Below are 23,515 nucleotides of genomic sequence, written 5' to 3'. Positions count from 1 at the left end.
ATACGCAGAACATATCATATGGAAAGCAGAATTGGACCAAGATGAAGGAGGTGTGAAAATTGGAGGGAGAAATATCAATAAATTTAAGATATGCAGACGATACCATACTACTAGCAGAAACCAGTAATGATTTGAAACGAATGATGATGAAAGTTAAAGAGGAAAGCACAAAAGCAGGACTACAGCTGAACGTCAAAAAGACTAAAGTAATGACAACAGAAGATTTATGCAACTTTACAGTTGACAATGAGAACATTGAACTTGTCAAGGATTATAAATATCTTGGCACAATCATTAACCAAAATGGAGACAATAGTCAAGAAATCAGAAGAAGGCTAGGACTGGGTAGGGCAGCTGTGAGAGAACTAGAAAAGGTCCTCAAATGTAAAGATGTATCACTGAGTCAGGATCATTCAGACCATGGTATTTCCAATCTCTATGTATGGATGTGAAAGTTGGACAGTGAAAAAAGCTGATAAGAGAAAAATCAACGCATTTGAAATGTGGTGTTGGAGAAGAGCTTTGCGGGTACCATGGACTGCAAAAAAGACAAATAATTGGGTGTTAGAACAAATGAAACCAGAACTGTCACTAGAAGCTAAAATGATGAAACTGAGGTTATCATACTTTGGACACATCTTGAGAAGACATGATTCATTAGAAAAGACAATAATGCTTGGAAAAACAGAAGGAAGTAGAAAAAGAGGAAGGCCAAACGCGAGATGGATTGATTCCATAAAGGAAGCCACAGACCTGAACTTACAAGATCTGGTTCATGACAGATGCTCTTGGACGTCACTGATTCATATGGTCGCCATAAATAGTAGTCGACTTGGAGGCACATAACAACAACAATTTCCCTGAAAGAAGCCTAGGAACTGTAGTTTATCCCTCACTGTGCCACAATTCCCAGCACCCTTAACAAACGGCAGTTCCCAGGATTCTTTGGTGAAAATAATGTGCTTTAAACGTACAAGGTGGTATTTAAAGGTACCTCTTGCACAAGCAGAACAACTTCAGCTAGCATTAGGGATCCCCACCCATGGTATGCACAACCAGCTGGAATGGAAACAGTCCATGGACAAATGGGAGGAGTCAAAAGTTGCTGGTCTCAGCAAAGCCAATGGAGTGGCCTTGCTTCCCTTCTCTCTCTCTCTACTGCAGCCTGATGGAAAAGGTGCTGTGCTTCATTGTGAGATAATGGAAAGAGAAGACCTGATTGAGCTTGCTTCTCAGCAGAGCCAAAGAAATGTCCCAGCTTCCCTCCACATTTGGGAATAACTGCTAAGATCCAGAGTTGTTGAGAGTAATTTCAGCCCAATTGACAGGAACTTTGTTTAGTAGCAATTTCTGTTGTGCCTTGAGGCTATTTATAATTACTTATCATGTTTACATCTAATTATTGCATTTCTATTTTATTATTTTAAAAAATCTTGAGCATGATCCAGCCAAAATGAAACATTTTTAAGTCGCATGGATTTCACTAGAAACATGATCTTAAAATTTCTCCCATTGAAATCAATGGGATTCTTTCTTTTTTCTCATTAATTTTATGCAAATTTTCAAACACAAAACAAAACAAAAAAGAAACAGATTAAACAATAAAATAAAATGTTGACTTCCGGTTTGTCGCAGATCAGTTATAGGTCTATGATATATAACAAACCTGTCTCTTAATATATTATAAAATCACTTTCCTCCAGTAGTTATCTTAATTAATCATCAAATCTCATTAACATCACTTTATTCTTTCCGCAAAAAGTCAAAGAGGTTTCCACTCCTTGAGAAATATATCCATCGATTTTTCTCCAAATAAACATGTCAATTAATCCATCTCATCAAGTCTGCTAGGTCCAGTAATTTCAATAGCCATTTTTCCATTATCAGTGTTAATTCCATCTTCCAACTTCCATCCTTGCACCCATAATAATCTTGCTGTCATAGTCATAGTCATATAGTAAGAGTCTGATGGGAATTTCCTTCATCACAAATATTTCCTTGCCATCAATTCTGAATGTGTTGCTGAAATATTGTTGTAAAGTTATATCTCTGTTCCTCTTTTTTACGAAATGCACTAGCACATCTCTTGAGAGTTTTTCCATTGTCACATATCTGGAATTAATTCTATAAATTTTCTCTTTTTCAAGTTCCATCAAATCATTCCAGTCCAGAAATTCCATCGAAGCACTGATAACTTTATCTCTGATATCTTCATCAATTTCTCCAGGGACAATGCCGAATTCCAAACAGTAATCTTTATCTCCAGGATCCACAAACTCCAAATATTTTTCCAGTTCCACACTTGATATATCTGTTCCAATCTCCAGGACTTGCATCCTCCCTTCAATTTTTGCCATAAAGTCCAAATCTTTTTCCAATTCCTCATTTGATATATCTGATCCAATCTCCAGAATTTGCTCCTTCCCTTTAATTTCTTTTTCATTTTCTATTGCTTGTCCATCTGCTTCTTTACTCATATAATCCTTTATTTCTTTCAGCTCCTGTTTCACTTTACCAAATTCAGTTGCCATCTCTTGTCTACTCTGTCCCAGTTCTTGTTTCGTTATCTTAATCTCATCCATTATCTTCTGAAACATATCCAGAGGGGAAAACCCTTCCAGGGATACATCCAGGGTCTCTGCCACTTCTTTGATTGTCATTCTTAAAGCCGAAGAAAAAACCCTTCAAATTGCCAATATAGCCACAATTCCCAAGCAAAGAGTAATTTGCTTCTTTTTCCAGCAATAAGGGAGTTAATATTCCAGGCCTGTTGACATCATCTGGCCAGCACAGTTCTTATCTCCCGCACGTCCAAGAATGCAAAACAAATTTGGTTCACAGCGCCGAACAATTAGTAACATACACGAACAGCAGATTCGTCTAAAGAAAGTAGTCCAAGAAAAAGTAGTCCCAGACATATATCAATCAAATAATCATCTAGATCAGATTTTCTCTTCGAGTAAATTGCCCCTCATCCGTTTTAATCTTTATAGTTTCCAAATTCAGGCCAGCTTTTTGCCATAAAAAAAAGATAAGCTTTTTAAATTTTCTTTCCTCCTCCTTAATTCCTTATATAAAAGAGAGAAGTGTAACTCACCCAGGTATCTTGATTTCTGATTTTTAAACAAATCTCTTTTACTGTAGTAATTTAAGCCAAATGATAAGATTAGACAGAAGAAAGCTCGCCCGTTGTGGATCGTTTAAAAGAAAAAAGTCTCGCTTTTTTTCAGCCCAGCTTGCTGGAAGTCCTAACTCCGTCCTCGGCTGCTAGGTATGCCTTCTTTTCCCAGGGAATTCCTGATCGATTCCAGCCACTGACAGCCCAACGAAGTTTCTGTGGATAATCTTCGGTTCACCCTTGCCTGGGAGAACATTTATACCAGTCAGAGTTCCCTTTTGACTGATTTTAAACTGAAAAAAGCTTCCTCTGAGACAGAGCTCATCTCAGAGGCAGCCACAGGCGGAGCAATCCTTCCGGGAAGTCGAAATCAATGGGATTCTTAATGTTTACAGGGCAATCTAGCTCAGGGGAAGCTGGCAGTAAGGGAGCTAGCGCAAGAGGAGCCGGCAGGAAGGTCCAAGCATCCAATTTGGGGGAAGTCATGTGCTTTAAATGTGTGTTGGATGTGATTTAAATGTATGTTGTGAATCTTGGTCATTTGTAAAGGCTTCTATACTTAGTGAAGACTGGTCTGTTGGGACTACTGGACCACAGCCCTGTCAATGATGTCAAGCAATTTTTTAACATTTCTCCCCCAAATCTCAAAAGGCATGCACTCTTTCTTGTTCCACACACATTTTATACTTCTGTTTGAACTCAGAAAACCTCTGCAACCATTTATGTCAATCTCTTGTTCTCTAGTCAATCTGCTTCTTGTTCTTGTTATGGAAATATGCAAAGTAACTCAGCGGTCTGAGCTGCATGTGCCAGTGTGTGTATTTACCTTAGAAGCAGGCTTTTATCCTGCACTTAGATCACTGAGACTTAAGACTTAGTAAAATAAGAAAAGCTACTTTATTTATAGAAATACATAGTAGATAGGAAAGGCATGCCTAGTTTTATGCCCAGGCTTAGATATTGCCCTCACGGCTCAGGAGACAGAACAAAGACAAAGATGTCTCCTCTCTCCTCAGACAGTCATAGAAGAAGACAGGAAAGAGGGGCAGGTCAGCTTCCCTGAGCATATCAGTTTACAACATAAGGAAGGTAGGTGAAGAGCACAGGTAAAGGTAGGCAAGCTTAGCCGGCTGGAGGACCATCTTCCTTCTGGAATACACGCAAAACCCAAACAGGAGATGCTCTTGCCCCACTTCCAATAGTTCTCTGGCCAATCCGATCTCTGCACCACTCAGCCAATCCTAATCCAAAAGTGTAGCTATGGCAAAGAGGTCCCTTCCTTGGTTTGCCTGCTTGTCCACCCTCCTAGGACAGCTTCTACTCCATCTGTTGTCAAGAGGCCTCTCTAACACAGCCACAATAGCAAATTAGGGAGGTGTCTAGTCTAAGCTGCTTCAAGTAGTCTTAGCTTGTATCAGAATCATACATTGGTTCTGAGCATGCTCAGATATATAGAGAGAGACATATCAATGAAAGGAGTGGTGGTAAACTGCCCTGAATGCATGTTTGGTTTCTTCATAGACCAGACTATTTATTGTAGGGGGCTGGGAAGGGAGAGAAGATTTTTGGTGGCAAACTGCCCCTAAAAGTGGGGGTGGGGGAAATCTGGTTTCTTCATGGGCCAAATTGGGCCTTTTTATTGTCAGGGTGTGAGGGGAGAGGAGGTTCTTGGTGGCAAACTGCACCCCAAAATGTGTGCCAGCACCATACGAGTGTGTGTGTGTATGAGAGAGAGAATCTGGTTTCTTCATGGGCTGCAGGTGAACCTGGACTGGACATTTTTATTATCAGAGTGGCTGGCAAACTGCCCCAAGAATGGACTGAGTTGGACTGGAGGTCTTATTATTTTATTTATTTAAAGTATCTGAAAACCTAATATGGGCTTCTGCAAGATAATCCCCATAGGAATAATACAAGCAAGAATTTATTATAATTATTTTAATTAAAACAAAAAGCTTAGGAGTACTTTGAAGACCGGATCTTTACTTTCTTTTTGAACTCAGACTGTATCTTTCATGATGAGGGCTGGGGGAGAAGACAGCAGGAGAGTAGTTGATAATACAGACATCCTGGCATTGGTAATCCAATTAGCAGGGCATGTGTTGGGTTCCACACTTCCAGCCCCAATTTCCCTTTGAGTGGGAAGATGGAACCTGTGTAAATGTGGTTGATTAAATGAAGGAATTTTGAGTTGTGCAAATCCTACTTTTGTAAAAACCAAGATACTTAAATATATTTTGTGTGAATTGAGCCCCTGCACTAATGGAATATGGGAGGAACATGTGGAACATCTTGCTGCAGTATTTTAAACTGATCATATGGTGTAAAAGACTCCTTTTTCTAACATTTTGGCTTGTTTTTTCCTACCTGCCATATCTTTTTCTCTGACCAATAGGAGCTTACAGTTCACAGGACTGGTTTCATTTTTTAAAAAAAGAAACCCTGGAGATTATCTGAAGACAATTATTCATGACACTTAAATACAAAGCTCCAGGTCAGGGAGCTTCTTCCTGTGAACCAGGGAGTAAGCCAGGCATACCTTAAATAAACTTTAATAATCTTAAACATAATATTTGCTGTTTTCTACATAGAAGTGACACATACATATGCAATGGTTTACTGTACCAAGGAGGAGGTATAATTTAGCTGTAGTAACTCAATAATAGGATTATAGAATCCTATTATTTTTACTTAGAAGTAAGCCCCACTGTGTTTATTTAAGTGGGTGTACAAGTGAACCCGGGTCCTAGTCCAACTCTCTAACCATTACATTTATATGATTACAGATACTCATTTTAAATATGCTTTAATTTAAAAATGTATTATCAAGTTGCCCAAATGTGTAGTTTCTTTTCTTTTCACCCTTTGCTTGAGTTCTTTGTATGGTTTAGGGTTGGCATTGGAGGAGAGCAACAATCTTGTGCCTTTAACAGCTGTGTGGCAGGCAAAAATTATTATGAACTAAAAGTGCATTTGGGTGAACCTGAACTGAACTTTTGTGTTCCTTTTTAAAATCAATTTTCCGAGCATTTCTGGTTACTACCACAGTCTCTTCATCTTATTCAGTGGTATGTAAGCCCCTCTGTATTCAGTGTGGCTTACTCATAACAGCAAGTACAGGACTAAAGCCTTTTACTAAATGTAAATTTCCAGGAATTCAGAGTTAGTGTGTGTGTGTGTGTGTGTGTGTGTGTGTGTGTGTGTGTGTTAAAAAAAAACAGAATTGAGAGAGCATTAGTGAGCAGATACCTAGTTTTCTGTTCACTGCTGAGGAGCCATGACTCAACTGTGTGTACATTTATGTGAGACTGAAGCTGTTAGGTGCTAGGTATTACTACAACAGCAGTGCCCACTGTTTCTTTGCAAAGGAGGAGTATAAGGAAAGAACCAGAAAGATGGAGGCCACACAACTTTTCCCCCATCAGAGAAGCAACTGTGACAGCAACAATCCCTTCTGAACTAAAAAGACACGCTCCACAATTTAGTTAGGTATAATACCCAAAGCTGGAATGCTTAAATATCCACAGTATGTTTGGGAAGGAGGAGGACGGGGAGAAATCCAAAACTTGGCCACTCCCCCATAGCAGCCATATCCGGTCTAGTGAACAGCAGCTGCCACTGCATATCCTAGTAGCTGCAGCGGCAGAGTCTGGCTCTTCTAATCTATCACAATGTTAACATGGCTTAGGTCAGCCTTTCCCAACTAGTGGGCCTGCAGATGTTGTTGGACCACAATTCCCATCTTTGCTTTCCATGCACTACAGCAATGCGTTGCTTGCTTAGCCTAGATATAGGAACGGCCCTCCCTTATAGATTTGCAACTTTTTTCGCTGAGCAGCAGAACACTTGCAAGTATTCCACTGGGAATTCCTGGTACTAAGCGTCAGCCCTGATGCAGTAATAATGCCACATGAAATTGTGCTTTACATCGGCTCTACTACAACAACATGCTTGTTCCGGCTTTAATTTCAGCAACTCGGCTCCCTTATGGAACAAACGCCTTTGCGCTTAAAAACTACAGTTTCCACAATGCCAAGCGAAACTTGCCGGCCAACCAGTATATAACCCTTATGCGCCAAGCGTGTTTTGGCGTGTTCCCAAGCTTCCTACAGCCGAGCGGCGCCATTGGGTCGTAACTCCGGGTTACTTTTCGGTTGGTCCCCTTGGCTCTCGGTCCTCCCCTTGCCCGGTGCCCTGAGCGATGGCCGCAACCGCGGTCGTCTTGGCCGCAGCTCTGGGCGGAGGATTGCTCCTCATTGCCCGGCGCGTCTGGTTGGCGGCAGGCAAGGCTAAGCGGAGCGTGGTCGCCGCGGCCGCTTGGATGGAGGGCAAGACGGTGATCATCACGGGAGCCAACAGCGGTCTGGGCCGGGCCACAGCGGCCGAGCTCCTACGGCGCCACGCGAGGGTCATAATGGCCTGCCGAGACCGCGACCGTGCCGAGGAGGCAGCGCGCGAGCTCCGCGCCGAGCTGGGTTTGTGCTCGCGGGGTGGGGGGGAGTGCCGCGGGGAACTGCTGGTGCGCGAGCTCGACCTGGCTTCGCTCCGCTCGGTCCGCAACTTCTGCCAGCGGGTGCTGCAGGTAAAAGCCGGGGGGGGGGACTGCGGCGTGCGCTCATGCAAGGAAGGAGCCAGCCAGTTAGCTAGCCCTGGGCTTTGAGGGGAGCGTTGTGGAGTAATGCTGGGAGGGTGGCTAGTCCTAGGGACTAGGTTTGAGATCTTGATAAACGGCGAGGCTTTCTCCCTTGCAACGTTAAAGCCGATAAGGAGGATGATATTCAAGAACAGGTGGCAGAAAGCGGAACTAACCGGGGGAAGGGAGCTCTCCCAGAAAGATCTATTTTGAAATAAAGAGTGGCCTCTGGAATGCTTCCACGCAGCATGAACCATAGCATCATTAGAGGTGGAAAAGTTTTTGGGGGTCATCTAGTACAGCTCACTGCAGGATGCAGCTACAGCATTTATGGCAGATGTTGAGATGCATAGAACTGTACTTTTGCATGCCACTGTAATAAAGAACAGCCTTGCTGGATCAGACCATCTTATCCAGCATCTCACTCTCACATCGGCCAACTAAATGCTTAAGGGAAGCCCGCAAGCAGGATCTGAATGCAAGAGCGTTATCCCTTAGGTTTTGTTTTTTTAAAAGGTTCTGCTGTATATTTATTTATTTATTTAGTTGCATTTCTAAACCGCCCTATAGCTAGCAGCTCCCAGGGCGGTGTACAACATGATAAAACCACAATATTTAAAATACAGCAAGTGTGTATTGCGTATTTGGCTTTGGAGCAAACCCCATTTCAAGTAAATGGGACTGACTTCCACAAAAACATGGTTTAGGCTGTCATATTTTCCCCACAGCCAGTTTTGCAGATAAGAATCTGCACTGCAGCCAACCATAAAATGAGAAATGATGGAGGTAGGGTGGAACGTTCTAAAATCCCAGCACAAGGAAAAGGCTGCTGTTCAGGGGTAGCACTTTATATGTATGCTTAGTTTGTATGAAAAAGGTTCCGAATCCAGACCTTGGCATGATGCAAAAGATCTTCTGCTTGAGACCTTGGATAGCTGTGAGTTGAAAGGGATAACTAATAGATCTTGAGTATGCACCTCAAAAGGTGCTTCTTCACAATAAAGGCTGCTTTAACATTAGATAATTCCTCCAAGAGAAATGTTGAACTGTGCTGGAATTGTCACGCAGTCCACATACAAATAAGTTTACACTATGTATTATATGGTGTGTGTATATGTTGGTAGGTTAAAATTGACTGTAGAAGGAATTGGATCTTTCAAACATTTCCAAAATAGCAAACCCAAAAGTACCCCCAAACTCTATCCTTATTTAGTGAAAGGAGGTCATTGTGGACTTTACTTTCCAATAACTTGAGACAAGATCTGATGTGACATCTTTTCCAAAAGAGAATTTGAGGCACCTCAGTCCCTGAGATTTTATTTCTAGAACTATAGATCCCTGCATCTTTTTGGAGTCCCTGTTTAATGCGGCAATCTCCACAAAGGGCACAGCACAAAATGGTTTTCCCTTTGCAGCTTTTATATCAACAATGAGAAGTGATGTTTGTCAGTGGGGGTGGCATCTGAGATGTAGATCAGCCATATTCACACTATACATTTATTCCACTATTGTTTCATTTTAAAAAGTCATTGCTTCTCCCAAAGAATCATGGGAAGTGTAGTTTGTGAAGGGTGCTGAGAGTTGTTATGAGACTCTTACTTCTCTTCACAGTGTTACAATTGCCAGAGTGGTTTAACAGTCAATCCCTCTTCACAGAGAACTCTGGGAACTGTGGCCCTCTGAGGGGAATAGGGGTCTCCTAACAACCGCCAGCACCATTCACAAACTACACATCCCAGGATTCTCTGGGGGAAACCATGACTGTTTGAAATGGAATAATAGTGGAATAAATGAATGGTGTGAATGTGGCCAGTGTGTTGAATGTGCTCTTGCTCTAGGCACCATCTTGATATTACAGACTGAGTGCAGTTGCAACCTGACCCTAATGATTTAAAGACAAACACTGTCAGGTGCATAGAGTAAAGGAGCTGGTCATTCTGTTTTTGGCCTCTTTTGTATTGGACACAAACTTGTTTTGTGAGGTACACTTCAAGAAGAGGGAGCTGTCAATATTTTTTTTAAAATCAATCTTAGAATTATGATCACAAAGCTCCCATCTGTACTGTGCATTTAAAGCAGTATTATATTGTGACGTAGTGGTTAAGGTGTTGGACTACGACCTGGGAGACCAGGGTTCGAATCCCCACACAGCCATGAAGCGCACTGGGTGACCTTGGGCCAGTCACTGCCTCTCAGCCTCATGAAAACCCTATTCATATGGTCATCATAAGTTGGAATCGACTTGAAGGCAGTACATTTACATTTTATACCGCTTGAAACAGTCCTGGCTTCCCCGAAAGAAGCCTCAGCCTAATGTCAAGTAGCCCTTGGCCCAATTTCATGTGGATGGCAAGGATGGGAGAAAGGGAGGTGGCAGAGAGAAAGGAATGGAAGAAAAGGGAGAAAATAGGGCAGGTGCTTCAGTTGTTGGACCTGCCCACTGCTGGTATGCACCCACCCACCCACCGATTACGCTGAGGGAATGCATCTGTTGACAGAAAAATAATGTTACCCACTGCTGGTATGCACCATATTGGAATATATCCATGTAGGAATATGTTTTTAAACAGGGAGTTCTGTTTTTATAAATGTGCGTAAATAATCTTTTTTTCCCCATGTATGCCAGACTGGTTGGAACCTGTGTGGAACACGTTCATGGACAAGTGGGGGCATGTTACTTTTTGGTCGTGATGCATTGTTTTCCCTATGAACCCCCCCTCCCCAGCTGTCTGTCTTAGAAAGCTCATCTCTTGGCTAAGCAGCCCTTAGAAATGGAGCGAGTAGTAAATCAAAACTGGTGTGTGGCCAAGTCAGCAGAGTTGTTGCAAGCACTGAAAGGGGCCAGCTGTAAAAGGCTGAAGGTTTGCTGCTTCCTTTTTTAGGATATCAGAGTTTTTAATCTTTGTTTCTAAAAAACAAAAAGAGTGAATAATTTTAATATTATTCTGTCAGTATGACTGACTGCTACTTTTTCTTCTGTTGTATAAAGGAAGAGCCTCGGCTGGATGTCCTGATCAACAATGCAGGGATATTCCAATGTCCGTATATGAAGACAGAGGACGGCTTTGAGATGCAGTTGGGCGTCAATCACTTAGGGCACTTCTTGCTCACGAACCTCCTCCTTGGACTTCTGAAAAGCTCTGCACCCAGCAGGATTGTGGTGGTTTCTTCCAAGCTTTACAAATACGGAGAGATCAACTTTGATGACTTGAACAGTGAGCTAAGTTACAACAAAAGCTTTGCCTATAGTCGAAGTAAACTGGCTAACATCCTGTTCACCAGAGAGTTAGCCCGTCGCTTAGATGGCACAGGGGTCACTGTCAATGTCTTACATCCCGGTATTGTCAGAACAAATCTGGGCAGACATATACATATCCCTTTATTGGCCAAACCCCTGTTTAATTTAGTATCTTGGGCTTTCTTCAAAACCCCTTTGGAAGGAGCCCAGACTTCAATTTATCTGGCCTCCTCTCCTGACATAGAGGGTGTATCTGGGAAATACTTTGGAGACTGCAAAGAGGAACAAGTGTTGCCCAAGGCTATGGATGCCTTGGTTGCAAGGAAACTATGGGATATCAGTGAAGTGATGGTAGGGCTACTAAAATAAATGCATCAAAGTAGTGTAAGTAGATATTTTTCAGACTTTATAGTTTCTTGCTTCTGCCCATTGATGTAGGTGAAGCCCAAAATATTTTGTGTCCCTGGCTGGAATTCATAGCTATTAATGCAGAATCTTCTTCTTTTTTCAAAAAGAAAATATTCTTGGTATAAAATAAATTAATATTTAAAGAAAAGAGAGTTTAAGGATGCTTTTATATATTTCAGGATTGAGAAAGATTTTGCTGTTCTGCAACCCCAATAGAAAGATGTCTGTTTTCTAGTCCTTCTTATCTAAATTAGCTATGAATAGTGCTGTATTTGAAATATGTGGCAGCTTCATTTTTGTATTCTAAAAAGGAGTAACAATAGAAAAGAGAAATCTCCTATGAATCGCTCAAGTCAGTGTGTATTTTCCTGCTTTCATGAGAAAATCCAGCTAAAAAGTGTGTGGTGTGTTATAATAACACCACTATATGCTGGTTGTCTAGACATCTCTAGGAGCAGTACTCAGGACACAGTTGAGTGTATATTTCAGTCAAATTCGAAATGTGCTCAACAACGGATTGCATCTTTGATGTTGCTTGTCTTGGCAAAATAACCCCCAATCCATCAGTTGTTGCCTTACTGGACTCCTTCACCTCAACAGGAACATCAATTCAGGCATGCTTCTTTGACTAGCAGCACTTTACAGATGTTATTTGGCCAAACCTTTTGGTTTAGTGTATGGTACAGGTAAAACCTGTTGCTTTGGAAATGCTCACTACCTCCTGATCCACAACTGACTGTTTGTTTGTCACAATTGCATATGTGAAATTGGTGCATTGTGTTTCCACAATTAGTAAGCCATGCCGTGGCATGCCTGCAGCTGTTACTGAAACTGTTATCACAAACACTAGTGTGTGTAAATAAGTAAGTTTCACTGGTATCTATGGAACCTCTTATTTAAGGAATATTATAGTACAGAATAGGATTTTGCAGAGGATTACCTACAAAGATTTAACTTTGATGTTTTAGGGCCTGATGTCTTTGGAGTAATTTTGAGTGGTATATATTAACAAAATTAGAATGAGATATGACACTGAATTAGAAACTAGAATCTCGGACCCAATGAAGTTAATCACAAAGTTGCCAGTGACTCATGAATAATTATGCATAAAGTACAATTCATAAACCACCGAAGAATGCCATCTGTAATGCATTGACGCTAGTGTACTCCCATTTGGAGTACGCACTGTGGATTGTGACCTAGGCTGGCACAGCTAGCCCTCTTGGTAATTTTCTGTTTACTATAGGACTAATACAGTGATCCTGAGCTTGTATCTAAGAAATGCCATAAATGAATATTGGATTTGGGTGTAAATTAGCATGAGTGGTTTCTAGGTCTCTGTGCTGGGATGCAGCCTAGGTCTTCCTGAGTCACTGGACTGAAGCTGTCATCTAGGTTAATGCTACTAAACAAGAACAGTGACATGCATTTTACATAGATATATGTACAGACACACACATACACTTCAGTCTAAACTAGTCTTCGGTTAACACCTGCTAGAAATTCTTCACATAGATTCTCTGCCATGCAGAGTTGTTTTTCACAGTATTTAGTATTGGCTTTAATTACATAAATGTGCCTCCTTTTGTTCTTCATAAATAAAGCTATGTCATAAATAAAAATACATAGCAAAGTTATATGTGAACATCATTGTTGTGTCTCATTTAAATTAGACGTTTTGAAGCATTTAATCTGTGTGTGTGTGAGAGAGAGAGAGTGCAATATGCCAGAAAAAAGAGTAATCTTTAACCGATAGATAAAATGGGATGATTTGGTTACAAAAGATGCAAGAACCCACAACCCCCTTTTTCAGCCAAGGTACAAAGGGGTGTGATAATAGTTCTGAGTACGTTTATAATGTCTTTGTTGTCCCTATAGAGTTTAATGTTGAATTGGAAAGACAAGACACTTACACTGAAATCCTGTACCAATTGTTCTGGGAACAACGTCCAGTGAGCTCAATGGGACTGTTAGATTCCAGTCTTTAGCCCCCCCCCTTCATTGCAAACGATCCCAGGGTTGGGTAAAATAAATTAAAACCACAAATATAATCATAGTATCTTAAAAACAAAGGCAGATAAAAGCACCAGCAGAATCAACATATCAATAAACAATATCAAAACCCAACCTAAGCATTAATACGGTTATAAAGGCCTGTTCAAATAAATAGGTTTTCAGTTGGTGCCAGAACCTCCTGGAGCTCGGGAGAGGGGCGTTCGATAATTAGGATGCCACTCAGAGAATGGTTTGGCTCCACTGCTGCTGGTGTGCAGGCCCCGACAACTTTCCTCTAAAAGAATGTCTGCCTTTCAGAAGGGAAGGTTCTCCATCCTTGTAATCTAAGAAGTCTCCTATGCCAGGATGGCATTGGCTTCTGATACCCTGATCGTGTAATTTGGAGCAGTTTTAGCACCTATTGATGGAAAGGAAGTAGGGACACTTGGTTGTTTTATGTGTGTGTTTTCCATTCATAAGGATATATATATATAAGTGTTGAAATAATGGCACTTGCTTCTAGGTATAACAGGCTTAGAACCAGTGTGTCAGGAAATGAGTCACTTTCGCAGTCAAACAATCTTGATGTCTTTCCATTTAAGGTGATGGCGGGGAAATTAAATTCCAAATAAAATTTAAAACAAAGTTTGTTCTTTGCTTTTGATATAACTTTTTTCCCCAGCCTAATCTTAACAGGCAGTCTTCACCTGGCAAAACAGTTCAAGAGACCTAGAGAGCAGAATATTATATTTGAGAATGGAGCCGTTGTTTCTGTAGCAGAAAACGACCTCATTCCATCTCCTCTCCCAGCAACCACCAGCACCTTCATGACGTGGCCTAAGATCTAAGAACTTATGTGAATATTGGATAGATTCCAAGTATCGTAAGTGGCATCCAGAAAAAGAAAAACCTGTTACTGATCATTCTAAAGAAGGTAAGCATGGTAGTTTTCTAAGTTCAGCAAGTGTCTTGTTCCAGTTTGGAATTGCCACTTCATAAATATTTGCAAGATATGTATTAAGTGTTTAAGTGCTAGGCACTATGCTGAAAATAGACTCAAAACCTGAATTTGGGGGAGGCAGGAATCAGAAAAGTAAATGCTCATTCTAATGCCATTCTTAGGTAGGAGCCTTTGTATTCAGTGTTGCTATAGTCCAGGGGGTGCCAGCCTTTTTGGACCTGTAGGCATATTTACAAACTGGAGAAACTCTTGTGGGCATCATAGACACAGTACAACCAAGCACTCATCACAAATCTATTATGTTGGATATAATAGAATGCTTCTTTGAAGCCTAACTTCTGTGGGGGGAAGGGAATCCTGTGAGCACCAGGGAAGGTCTCTGCAGATCCCAGGTTGACAACCCCTGCTAGAGCTAACCCAGAGTTGTCAGATATGCTGAAATCTGCCGACAATAGCCCATACCTTCTCCTGCATGTTCATCTCAGGCTGTGGTCTGAAGGCACATGAGGCCAGCAACCTGCTGAAGCTAAGCAGGGTCAGGTCTGGTCAGTGCCTGGATGGGAGGCCACTTGGGAACCATATGTAAGCCACCTTGGGTTTTCTATCATGAAAAGAAAGGTGGGGTATAAATGTAATAAATAAATAAATCTCTCATGCAAATCTTCACAATGCATTTCAGACTAATACGCTGTTCATAATTGAAAAATCTAACGTTCAATACATTCCATAATGCCTTCCCCAGCCATTTAGTTTTTAATGCATTCATCTAGCAAGAGCCACTACTTTTAGTTCTCAGCAGGGAACTGGCATCTTCCTACTTAGCTCTTTGCATTCCACTCCTGATGACCTAGCATAACATTCTTGTCTAGCCATTAGGAATGGAGTCTTACAGTCTTTAGCTATCTACCCTACAGCATCAACAGTGCCCTTAAAATGTGTGTATACATCCAACTAATGAGTATGACATTCATAGTTATGGGCCCGTTTTGTGAGGCATGCTATGCTTTTCTTCAAAGCTTCCCTATTGTTTTGGTATGGCTTGTTCATGGACAATAAATGCCGACTGGTCTGCAGTCAATACCCCAGATTGCCCTTGGGCAGGGGGAGGCTGTGAAACTGTCTTGGCCAACCTGTGTTATGAGATGGCTTCCTACATTATATTTCATGTAAGCGTCATGCTTACAAAAGGGAGCTCTGGTGACCCCTGTGGGGGTGGGTAGGGGGAGCTCTGGGGGGGTGGGGGAGTGAATTGAGTAGGGGTGGCAGTCCCTACTGTCAATATTCTTAAGAGTTCTCTGTGCATAGTCCCTTTTCAAGAAATCCTGAAACCAAGCAGTCTATGTAGCTTCTTTTGTAGCGTGCAAATGCATGCAATCAATTTTTAATAAAGGAAAATATGCAAAGCAAAGTATTATTGAAGTTGGACAAGGTCAGTGAGACAACTAGAGCTTGTAGCTCCATTGCCAGCTCCTAGTTATGGGCATCATAAGGATCCCAAGCTAGAAGCTGTCATGTAGGGGCTTTTGTGTCTCTTCTGGTGACTCGGCTTGTAGTGATACACACCATTCCTATGCAGGTATCGTGTCACATCCAAAGTAATTTTAAAAAGGTCTGTTAACATGGGCTTCTGCTTCTTAAGATTACTCACCTGGAAAATTGACCAAATGTTCACTTTTGCAATGCAGTGGGCCATTCTGAGTGCTATGAATCCTTAGTGCAGGGGTTGCCAGCCCAGTGCCTAAGAGTGCCAGTACACGCACCTGTGGCACCTGTAAAAGGTCTCAGTAAAGTCCTCTGAAAAAGCCACAATGCACCATATCGGTGGTGGCAGGGAGGCATGCTCACCATTTTGAGTTCCCGTCTGCTTTTTTAGATGTGGCAGCCATGTTGTGTTCTGCCATACATCCCTTGGCAGCCATTTTGTGACTGTTACCCACAGCAATTGCTCAAAATTTCAAATGTGCCCACTGGCCCACAAAGGTCGACACTAAGTACCAACAAAATTTTCTTGCAGGTAGCCATGATTATTAACTAGAAATTCAGCAGAAGTATGAAGAGAGATTTTGGCTGCTATATTTCCTGGAAACTGAGTAAGACTGAAAAGATAGGACATTAATTATTAAACATCAGTTACACACTAGTGACAGGAAGGGGCTGGCAGGCTTTCCTGTCTCCTTTTGGGTACTTTTAAATGGCAATAGGCAAATGACAAGCTTGAGGACATTGTGTCCAGCTTTCTCGTTCCAAAGAGAACTGACCCTTACATTCCCTGGAACTTCCCATCAGCTGGGAACATGGGGAATGCCACACTTGTCTCTCACACTGACAACATTGGGACTTACTTCCAAGGAAATGTGTTTGGGAGCAGATTATGTTAGTGAGTCATCCAAGAGGGAGAACTTGATTGCCCATCCACTTTGTGCCAGTGAGATCGGTGCATCTGAGAATCTTTTGCACTTTCATGGAAAGGAACCTCTTGTCAGTTCGTATCACAGGTTCATTTTGAATCCAGAATAGCAGAGCCCTGACTTTTATTGAACTGATAAACTTTAGGCACAACACTTCCATCATGAATTTGGACCTTTCATTACATTAAAACAGCTTGCCAGTTCCTTGGAATGAGTGAGCAAATTGACTGCTTCATGTGAAGCATGTTTGTTTTAAAACTGCAGTGGGGTATGGCTGTGTGTTTGTGCATGGGCTTAACGAGTGACTCTGCTTTATATCCATGAATTACAACATTGTTTCTTGTTAACTTCTAATTTACCAATCTCCAGGTTTTTCTTCTCTGCCACAGTCATTTCATTTCTGAGGAAGGATCATAATTGTTTGCTCTCTCAGGCTTTCACTTGTGTCTGCTTAACTCCTGGACAATGACAATTAGCATTTTTCTTTTAGAAAGGCTGTTCAAGTAAGAACAAAATTGGGGTTGCACTCTGTGTTCTTTTGTATATTTTTCTAATTTTGCCTGTTCTGCTTTGTTGGTTGACAATGTAGAGCTGGTAATAGCTCAAGGTTGTACATGGTGTCAAATTGAGCCTTGGTCTGGTCTGATAGCCTAATGCTATTTGTAAAGAGTGTTCTTGCACTCGGGTCCTGCTTGCGGGCTTCCCCCAGGCACCTGGCTGGCCACTGTGAGAACAGGATGCTGGACTAGATGGGCCACTGGCCTGATCCAGCAGGCTCTTCTTATGTTCTTAGATTTGAGGAGCAACACTTCTGTAAAACATTTGTAATGGAATGTCTCTTGAACATTTGGATATTGTAATGAAATTTGGTCTGTATTTCAACACATCTGTATTTCAAGCTCAAAGGTACAATATTCAGAATATCTACTTTATGTTTGAAGATGCCACAACTCTCCAAACTTTTTTTGAGGGGAAAAGAAAGATCATTTCAAGCACTCCCAGTACTGTTAGGGAAGGGTGAACTTCTCCATTTCAGGTCTTTGTTAGGTTGGCATATTTTTACCCATAATTCCATTCTAATTCTGCCATACTTGGAGTAGACCCATTCATGGCTGACAAAAGGCCCTTGATTTCAATGGGCCTACTCTGAACATGACTTAGGCTGCAATCCAGTACACACTTACCTGTCTGGGAGTAAGTCACATTGAACCCAATGGAGCTTCCTTTTGAGTACACATGTATTGGATTGCAGACTTATTCAGATACCCCCCCATGAGCCAAAAAGTATTGTGTCTGCAGAAAAGGACTGTGGCAATTAAGTCAACTAGCTGGAAAAGCAGAAGCCAAGCAGCACATTCCGACAGCATTCTCTTGTGAGCCCTCTTGAACCTCCTGGTTTATTCGTTTCCAACATTGTTCACTAATTTTGACATGGCCTATGTCAGTGTCCAATTGGCAAGAACAAAATTAAGAAATAGCAACTGTCGTAGGTACAGTAAAGAAGAGAGCAGGGTTCTTCCCAGGAAATGTGGGGTGGAGTTAGGAAGTTCCACTCTGTTCACAGGCATGGCAGGGGCAGGAGGGGAGGCCACTAGTATTCGCCATTGAAAGTTTATTGTTTTCCTTCCAAGAGAGAGCCCAATGGAAGTCAAGTAGCTGAAAGGCTAATTAGCAGTATTACCCTGTTTTAAAACATGTTATTCAGCACAACCCATTGCTATGACCACTATAACTATGCTATCACCTGCACTGTCGGAGGCAATATGCCCCTGACTACCAGCTGGTGGGAAACACAAGTAGAGAGGGCTGTGGCACTCGCCCTGCTTGTGGGCTTCTCACTATCATCTGATTGGCCACTGCGAGAACAAAATGCTGGGCTAGATGAGCTGTTGGCCTTTTTTTATGTTCTTATTACTGACAATCGAAGAGAGACTGGCTGTTCTGTATCTCCGCCTTCTGCTTCATAGTTCCTGTAATAAGCAATACCCTGCTGCATGTTGTCCAACAAATTCAATGAAAATGAAGCTTCACACTCTTGATTCCTATGGTGTTTTAAAACTTTATTTTAAGGAGCATAAAACACACACTTCTATCTTTTTTTATTTTTAAAAAATATTTTCCTAGCACTTCTTGTGTATCACAAAGCTATCCAAAAATAAATAAATAAATAAAAATCCTTGGAGATCACCTTTAAGCTTTGTTAAAATACCTCATCAGCTCAAAGCAATCAAAGTGACGGGGACCAGATACATTAAGGAGACAATCTATTAGGTTGTATTCCCACTGGGCTAAACTAGCTATTATTAATTCAGTGCCTGAAGTATTACAAATGTGCCCCATTAGTGCAATCCACCATCTGGCTAGACTCAATGCGTAGGGAGCCAGGCTGTTCCAAATATTCAGATACAGCATACTATTTTAGAAATCCTGGCAGAAGCTGCTGGCACATAAACCAATAAAATAAAAATAGAACTATCAGTAATAATCAAAGCTACAACTTTGGCATGCATGTTAGCATATGAGGCAAAGCTAGGGGTGCAACTAGATGTGATGGTGGCAGCATCTCAGTTTCTCATTTTTCCAGTCCTAAATTCAGTTCTCCACATTTCTGCATCAATTGGTGATTTAAAAAAAAACCATGAAAATTATTCAGCATTCTAGTATGAATTTCTCTTAATAAACACATTTTTGTAGGCAGTTTTGACTAATGTACACATTTTGCAAGCAATTTCTCTTAATGCATTTCTGTATGTTGTTTTTACTCATATTTTTTATGCACGCTTTCCCCTAGTATGCACATTTTTAAAAAACAGTGCTTGGTTGGAGCACTGCATCACAAAATTCAAATAAATGTGAATTTCGAAGGATCGCTGTGTTTCAGTTCTCTTACTGTTTGTAATATGAGACAGTGCAAATTTAATAAATTTGGCTTTAAATGTGAACTGAATCAAATTTCTCTCCCATCTCTTTTCTGGGCTGTACCACTTTAACTGCAGATGCTCTTAAAGGTAGAAAGCTGGAATGGAAATAGTTCAGGGAGAGGAGCAGCCAAATGCAGATGGTCTTTCAGCAAAGCCAACAGAGCGGCCTTGCTTTCTGTCTCTACCTCTGCTGCGCCCTGATGGAATGGCTGCTGTCAGATGGCTGTGAAGAAATGAAAGGCCCAGAAATGAAGAGCAGATTAAGTGGTCCTGCTTCCCTTCTGACTCTTTCTGCTACAGCCTGATGGAATTGAAACAGTGAAGGGGTGCATTCAGAATAACAACTGTGGTTGGGGACAACCTGTTCTCCATGTCTGCTGATCCCATCCATTGAAAATCAAGCTTGCATCTCTCTTTACAAAGCCCCATCTTGGATTCTGTTTCTTGGTCACGCTATAATACAGTGTGACAGAACCTAGCTGTTATCTAGATGCTATGCAAGTGGCCCTAACATGTTCAACATAGGGAACCATACCTCAGGCCTATAGTATAGTGGACACAAGCTGCCACACTGCTTCAGTATCAAGGAATGTATGTATTGATTTTGGAAAACAAGAAGTTTTGAGTTGCTGTGGTATTAACTTTAAAAATCAATATTTTGAAAAATCAAAACCCATAGTTCGATTCAGACTAAGTTAGTTATACTTAATTCCTATTGAAGTCAATGGGAAGTGAGTCATGAGTACCTTGTCCCACTTATTTCAGTTGGACTAAGTGCAGCTAACCCAGTTTAGATCCAATGTATAGAACTCATGTGCCCATGCAGAGCTTCAAAGATATGTCAGCTCTACTTCCTATCAAAATGTAAAGGTAGTCATCTGATCTCAGACCCTCTGGTTATGCATCTCGTTCTGTTCTGTCCTTGCTCCAGCCCCTCACTTGTCTTCCTTCCAGCTCTTCCAAGACTCTCATCCCTCCTGCTACTACAATGACTACTGCTGAAGCTTCCCTCTAGTTGTTTTCTTTTCCTGTCTTATTTTTCCAGACAAATTTGACACTCAAATACTGCCAGTCCTAAACAACCATGCTGGTTTCAAACACCATATAACACAGACCAGTGCCCAAATAAAGACTTGTGTGGATCAAGGCCAGAATGACATCATCTGTCATCAGTGTTGGAGAAACAGCATGCAAACAATGGAAGACGTCTTGAGTTATGTCCCAGTATTGGGATCAAAAGGAGCATATTACAAATATTATAATAAGCACAGTGATTTCTTTTGAAAAAGAAGGACTTGAAGTCACAAACATCTGCTTGAGAGTCCCAAGGAGATTAGAAAAGTCCAGTTATGAAAACATTCCAATTAAAGCCTTGGAATGCTTTGCATACTTTTCTAACTATGTACATTGGCACAACTGATAACATAACCTGACATGTTTCACATTATTTCAACTCCTTTTATTTGAACAAGGAATAAATAAACAGAAAGCACCTTTTACATTTTCAGACTATTAACCTGATCAGAGGTTGGTTAGTGTACAGTTCAACAGGTTTGACTAGTTATTGCAATTTCAATCACCCTAGATTTAGAGGGGGTTGAGGTTGAGGGGCCAGTTTCTAACTATTTTCAGGTTCTAGTGATACAAGGATATAATTCAGGTACCTGATATGTGTTAACATCTATATACCTCCCAGATCTACTAGCGCTCATGACGAGATACGGACAGTGCTGGAAGACCTGCTCGATAGACTCCTCACACATCCTAATTACCATCTATTAATCTGTGGAGATTTTAATGCAAGGATGGGTGCAGATTCCTCCTCAGTAGAAACAGCACTTGGTTTAGATTTAGGAATAACAATATACCTTGTACTTCATGTGATAAGACTGTTAACAGATATGCCCAAGCCCTCTTTGCAATAATTTTCAAACACCAATTTATCTGTCTAAACTGAACCTACCTAATGTAAATGTACTGCCTTCAAGTCGATTCCAACTTATGGCGACCCAATGTATAAGGTTTTCATGAGGCTGAGAGGCAGTGACTGGCCCAAGGTCACCCAGTGAGTTTCATGGCTGTGTGGGGATTCGAACCGTGGTCTCCCAGGTCATAGTCCAACACCTTAACCACTACACCACACTGGCTTTCTGGACCTACCTAGGATGTTCAAATGGTTACCATACATATTTAATAGATAAGGGAGCTAGTGTGATTGATTACATTCTTGGGTCTCCTTTGTTGATCCCCTTTGTTTAGTCCATGGAAATTGAGGATAGATCCGAAAGTGATCGTTTTCCTCTCAAACTAACACTGGATCTGTGTGTGTGTGTGATTTTGTGTTTTAACAGATCACAATATAGTTGGTAACCTACAAGGTAAGAAATGGATTAAATGTGTTGCGCTGTGTGTAGTTGTGTTGCTTAATTTCGTTTAAAAGCAGCAGCACAGCAGCAGAGAGTAACAGCAGATATTGAAATGTGAGTGTGCCAGCGTGTGCATGCATTTGCCTAAGAAAGCAGGCTTTTACCCTGCATCAGCATCATTGAGACTTAGTAAAATAAGAAAAGCTACTTTATTTATAGAAATACATAGTAGATAGGAAAGGCATAACTACTTCTAACTAACTAGCTAAGTTGGAGGCATAACGCCCAGATGTGGGAGTCAGCCCCATGCTCGGAGAGAGAGCAGAGACAAAGGGACTCTCCCCTGGTCAGCCGGAGAACAAAGGAGTGGAAAGGGCAGAAGGAGGAGGGGCAGGTAAACTTCCCTAAAGGCGTCACAGTCTAGCGACAGAAGGAAGTCAGTCAGAGCATCACAGGAAGAAGGTAAACAAAGCCTATCCATCCGAAGGACCCTGTCCCTATCTTCCCTCTGGAGCTTAAACAAAAGAACAAAACAGGAGTTGCTCTTGCCCCACTTCCAACACCCCTTCTCAATGAGTGTTTGGTTCAGTCCATGAGATTCGTCTTGTCTCACAGCTTGCAATGTCTTGACTTTGCCCACCGCCTTTCGTGAGAGCGTCTGCAGTCATGTCTGGTGTTGGACAATACTCCATCTTGAGTAGTCGTCTGTGGTAGGTGGGTGCTTCATGTCTATGTACTTGGTGCGTGAACTCACCTCTTCTGACTCCAAGAGTCTGTTGCATCCTTGCTTGCTTCCCAGTCCCTTTTGGTTGGTGAGCTGGTTCTTCAGCACAGGTATCCCACGGCTACCACCACATCTGGCTTGGTAACTACTCATATACAGGCTTTTCTTTAGCATTTGGCTTCTTGAATTTCCTCTTGTAGCCTGCAGCTTTCCTTCCTTGAGGAAGCTTGGTTGGTGTCCAAGTTTTACTTTGGTGTAGAGATTCCAGCTCTTCCTTGGCTGGCTGCCTCTACCTCTCAGCTTCGGCTTTGGGTAAGGCATCAATCTCTTTCTGGGTCTGGGTCTGGAATTTCATCTCTCACAAGGTAAGCAAGTCTCTCTGGTGCTACACCCCTGTTGGTGCATTCAGAGCGTCTGGGTGCTGGCGCTTCGGCTGCCGCTTCTGGCTCTGATGCCTCTTCTGGCTCTGTTGCTTCTTCTGGCTCAGTTGCCTGTTGTGGCTCAGTTGCCTCTTCTGATTCAGACTCCTCACCTTCCTCTGCGGGCATATTGTTATACCTTCTGTGGTGGAAGGATAACTTGGCTTCTTCCATTTCGCTGTCATCTGTTTGGTGTGGGGCCCCTTCTGGTCGGTGTGTGCACTTTCTTTCATCAAAATGGACAGCTCTGTATACTTCAACTTTGCCAGTTTGGAGATCTATTGCTCTGTATCCTTTTTTTGTTGGAGAATATCCAATAAAAAT

At 41.7% G+C, this 23,515-nt stretch overlaps 1 protein-coding gene across 1 annotated transcript; it reads left to right on the top strand.

Annotated features, from left to right (window-relative positions):
- The first annotated feature begins 6,757 nt into the window (after positions 1 to 6,757).
- Positions 6,758 to 13,034, top strand: RDH14 (retinol dehydrogenase 14). Its single transcript, XM_061622649.1, has 2 exons — positions 6,758 to 7,700; positions 10,741 to 13,034. Exons 1-2 carry the CDS (start codon positions 7,320 to 7,322, stop codon positions 11,356 to 11,358), a joined length of 999 nt encoding a protein of 332 aa, XP_061478633.1. The 5' UTR covers positions 6,758 to 7,319; the 3' UTR covers positions 11,359 to 13,034.
- The last annotated feature ends 10,481 nt before the right edge of the window (positions 13,035 to 23,515 follow it).

Source organism: Rhineura floridana, chromosome 4, assembly GCF_030035675.1.
Source record: "Rhineura floridana isolate rRhiFlo1 chromosome 4, rRhiFlo1.hap2, whole genome shotgun sequence".
Taxonomy (NCBI): Eukaryota; Metazoa; Chordata; class Lepidosauria; order Squamata; family Rhineuridae; genus Rhineura; species Rhineura floridana.
This window is presented reverse-complemented; position numbering and strand designations above follow the sequence as displayed.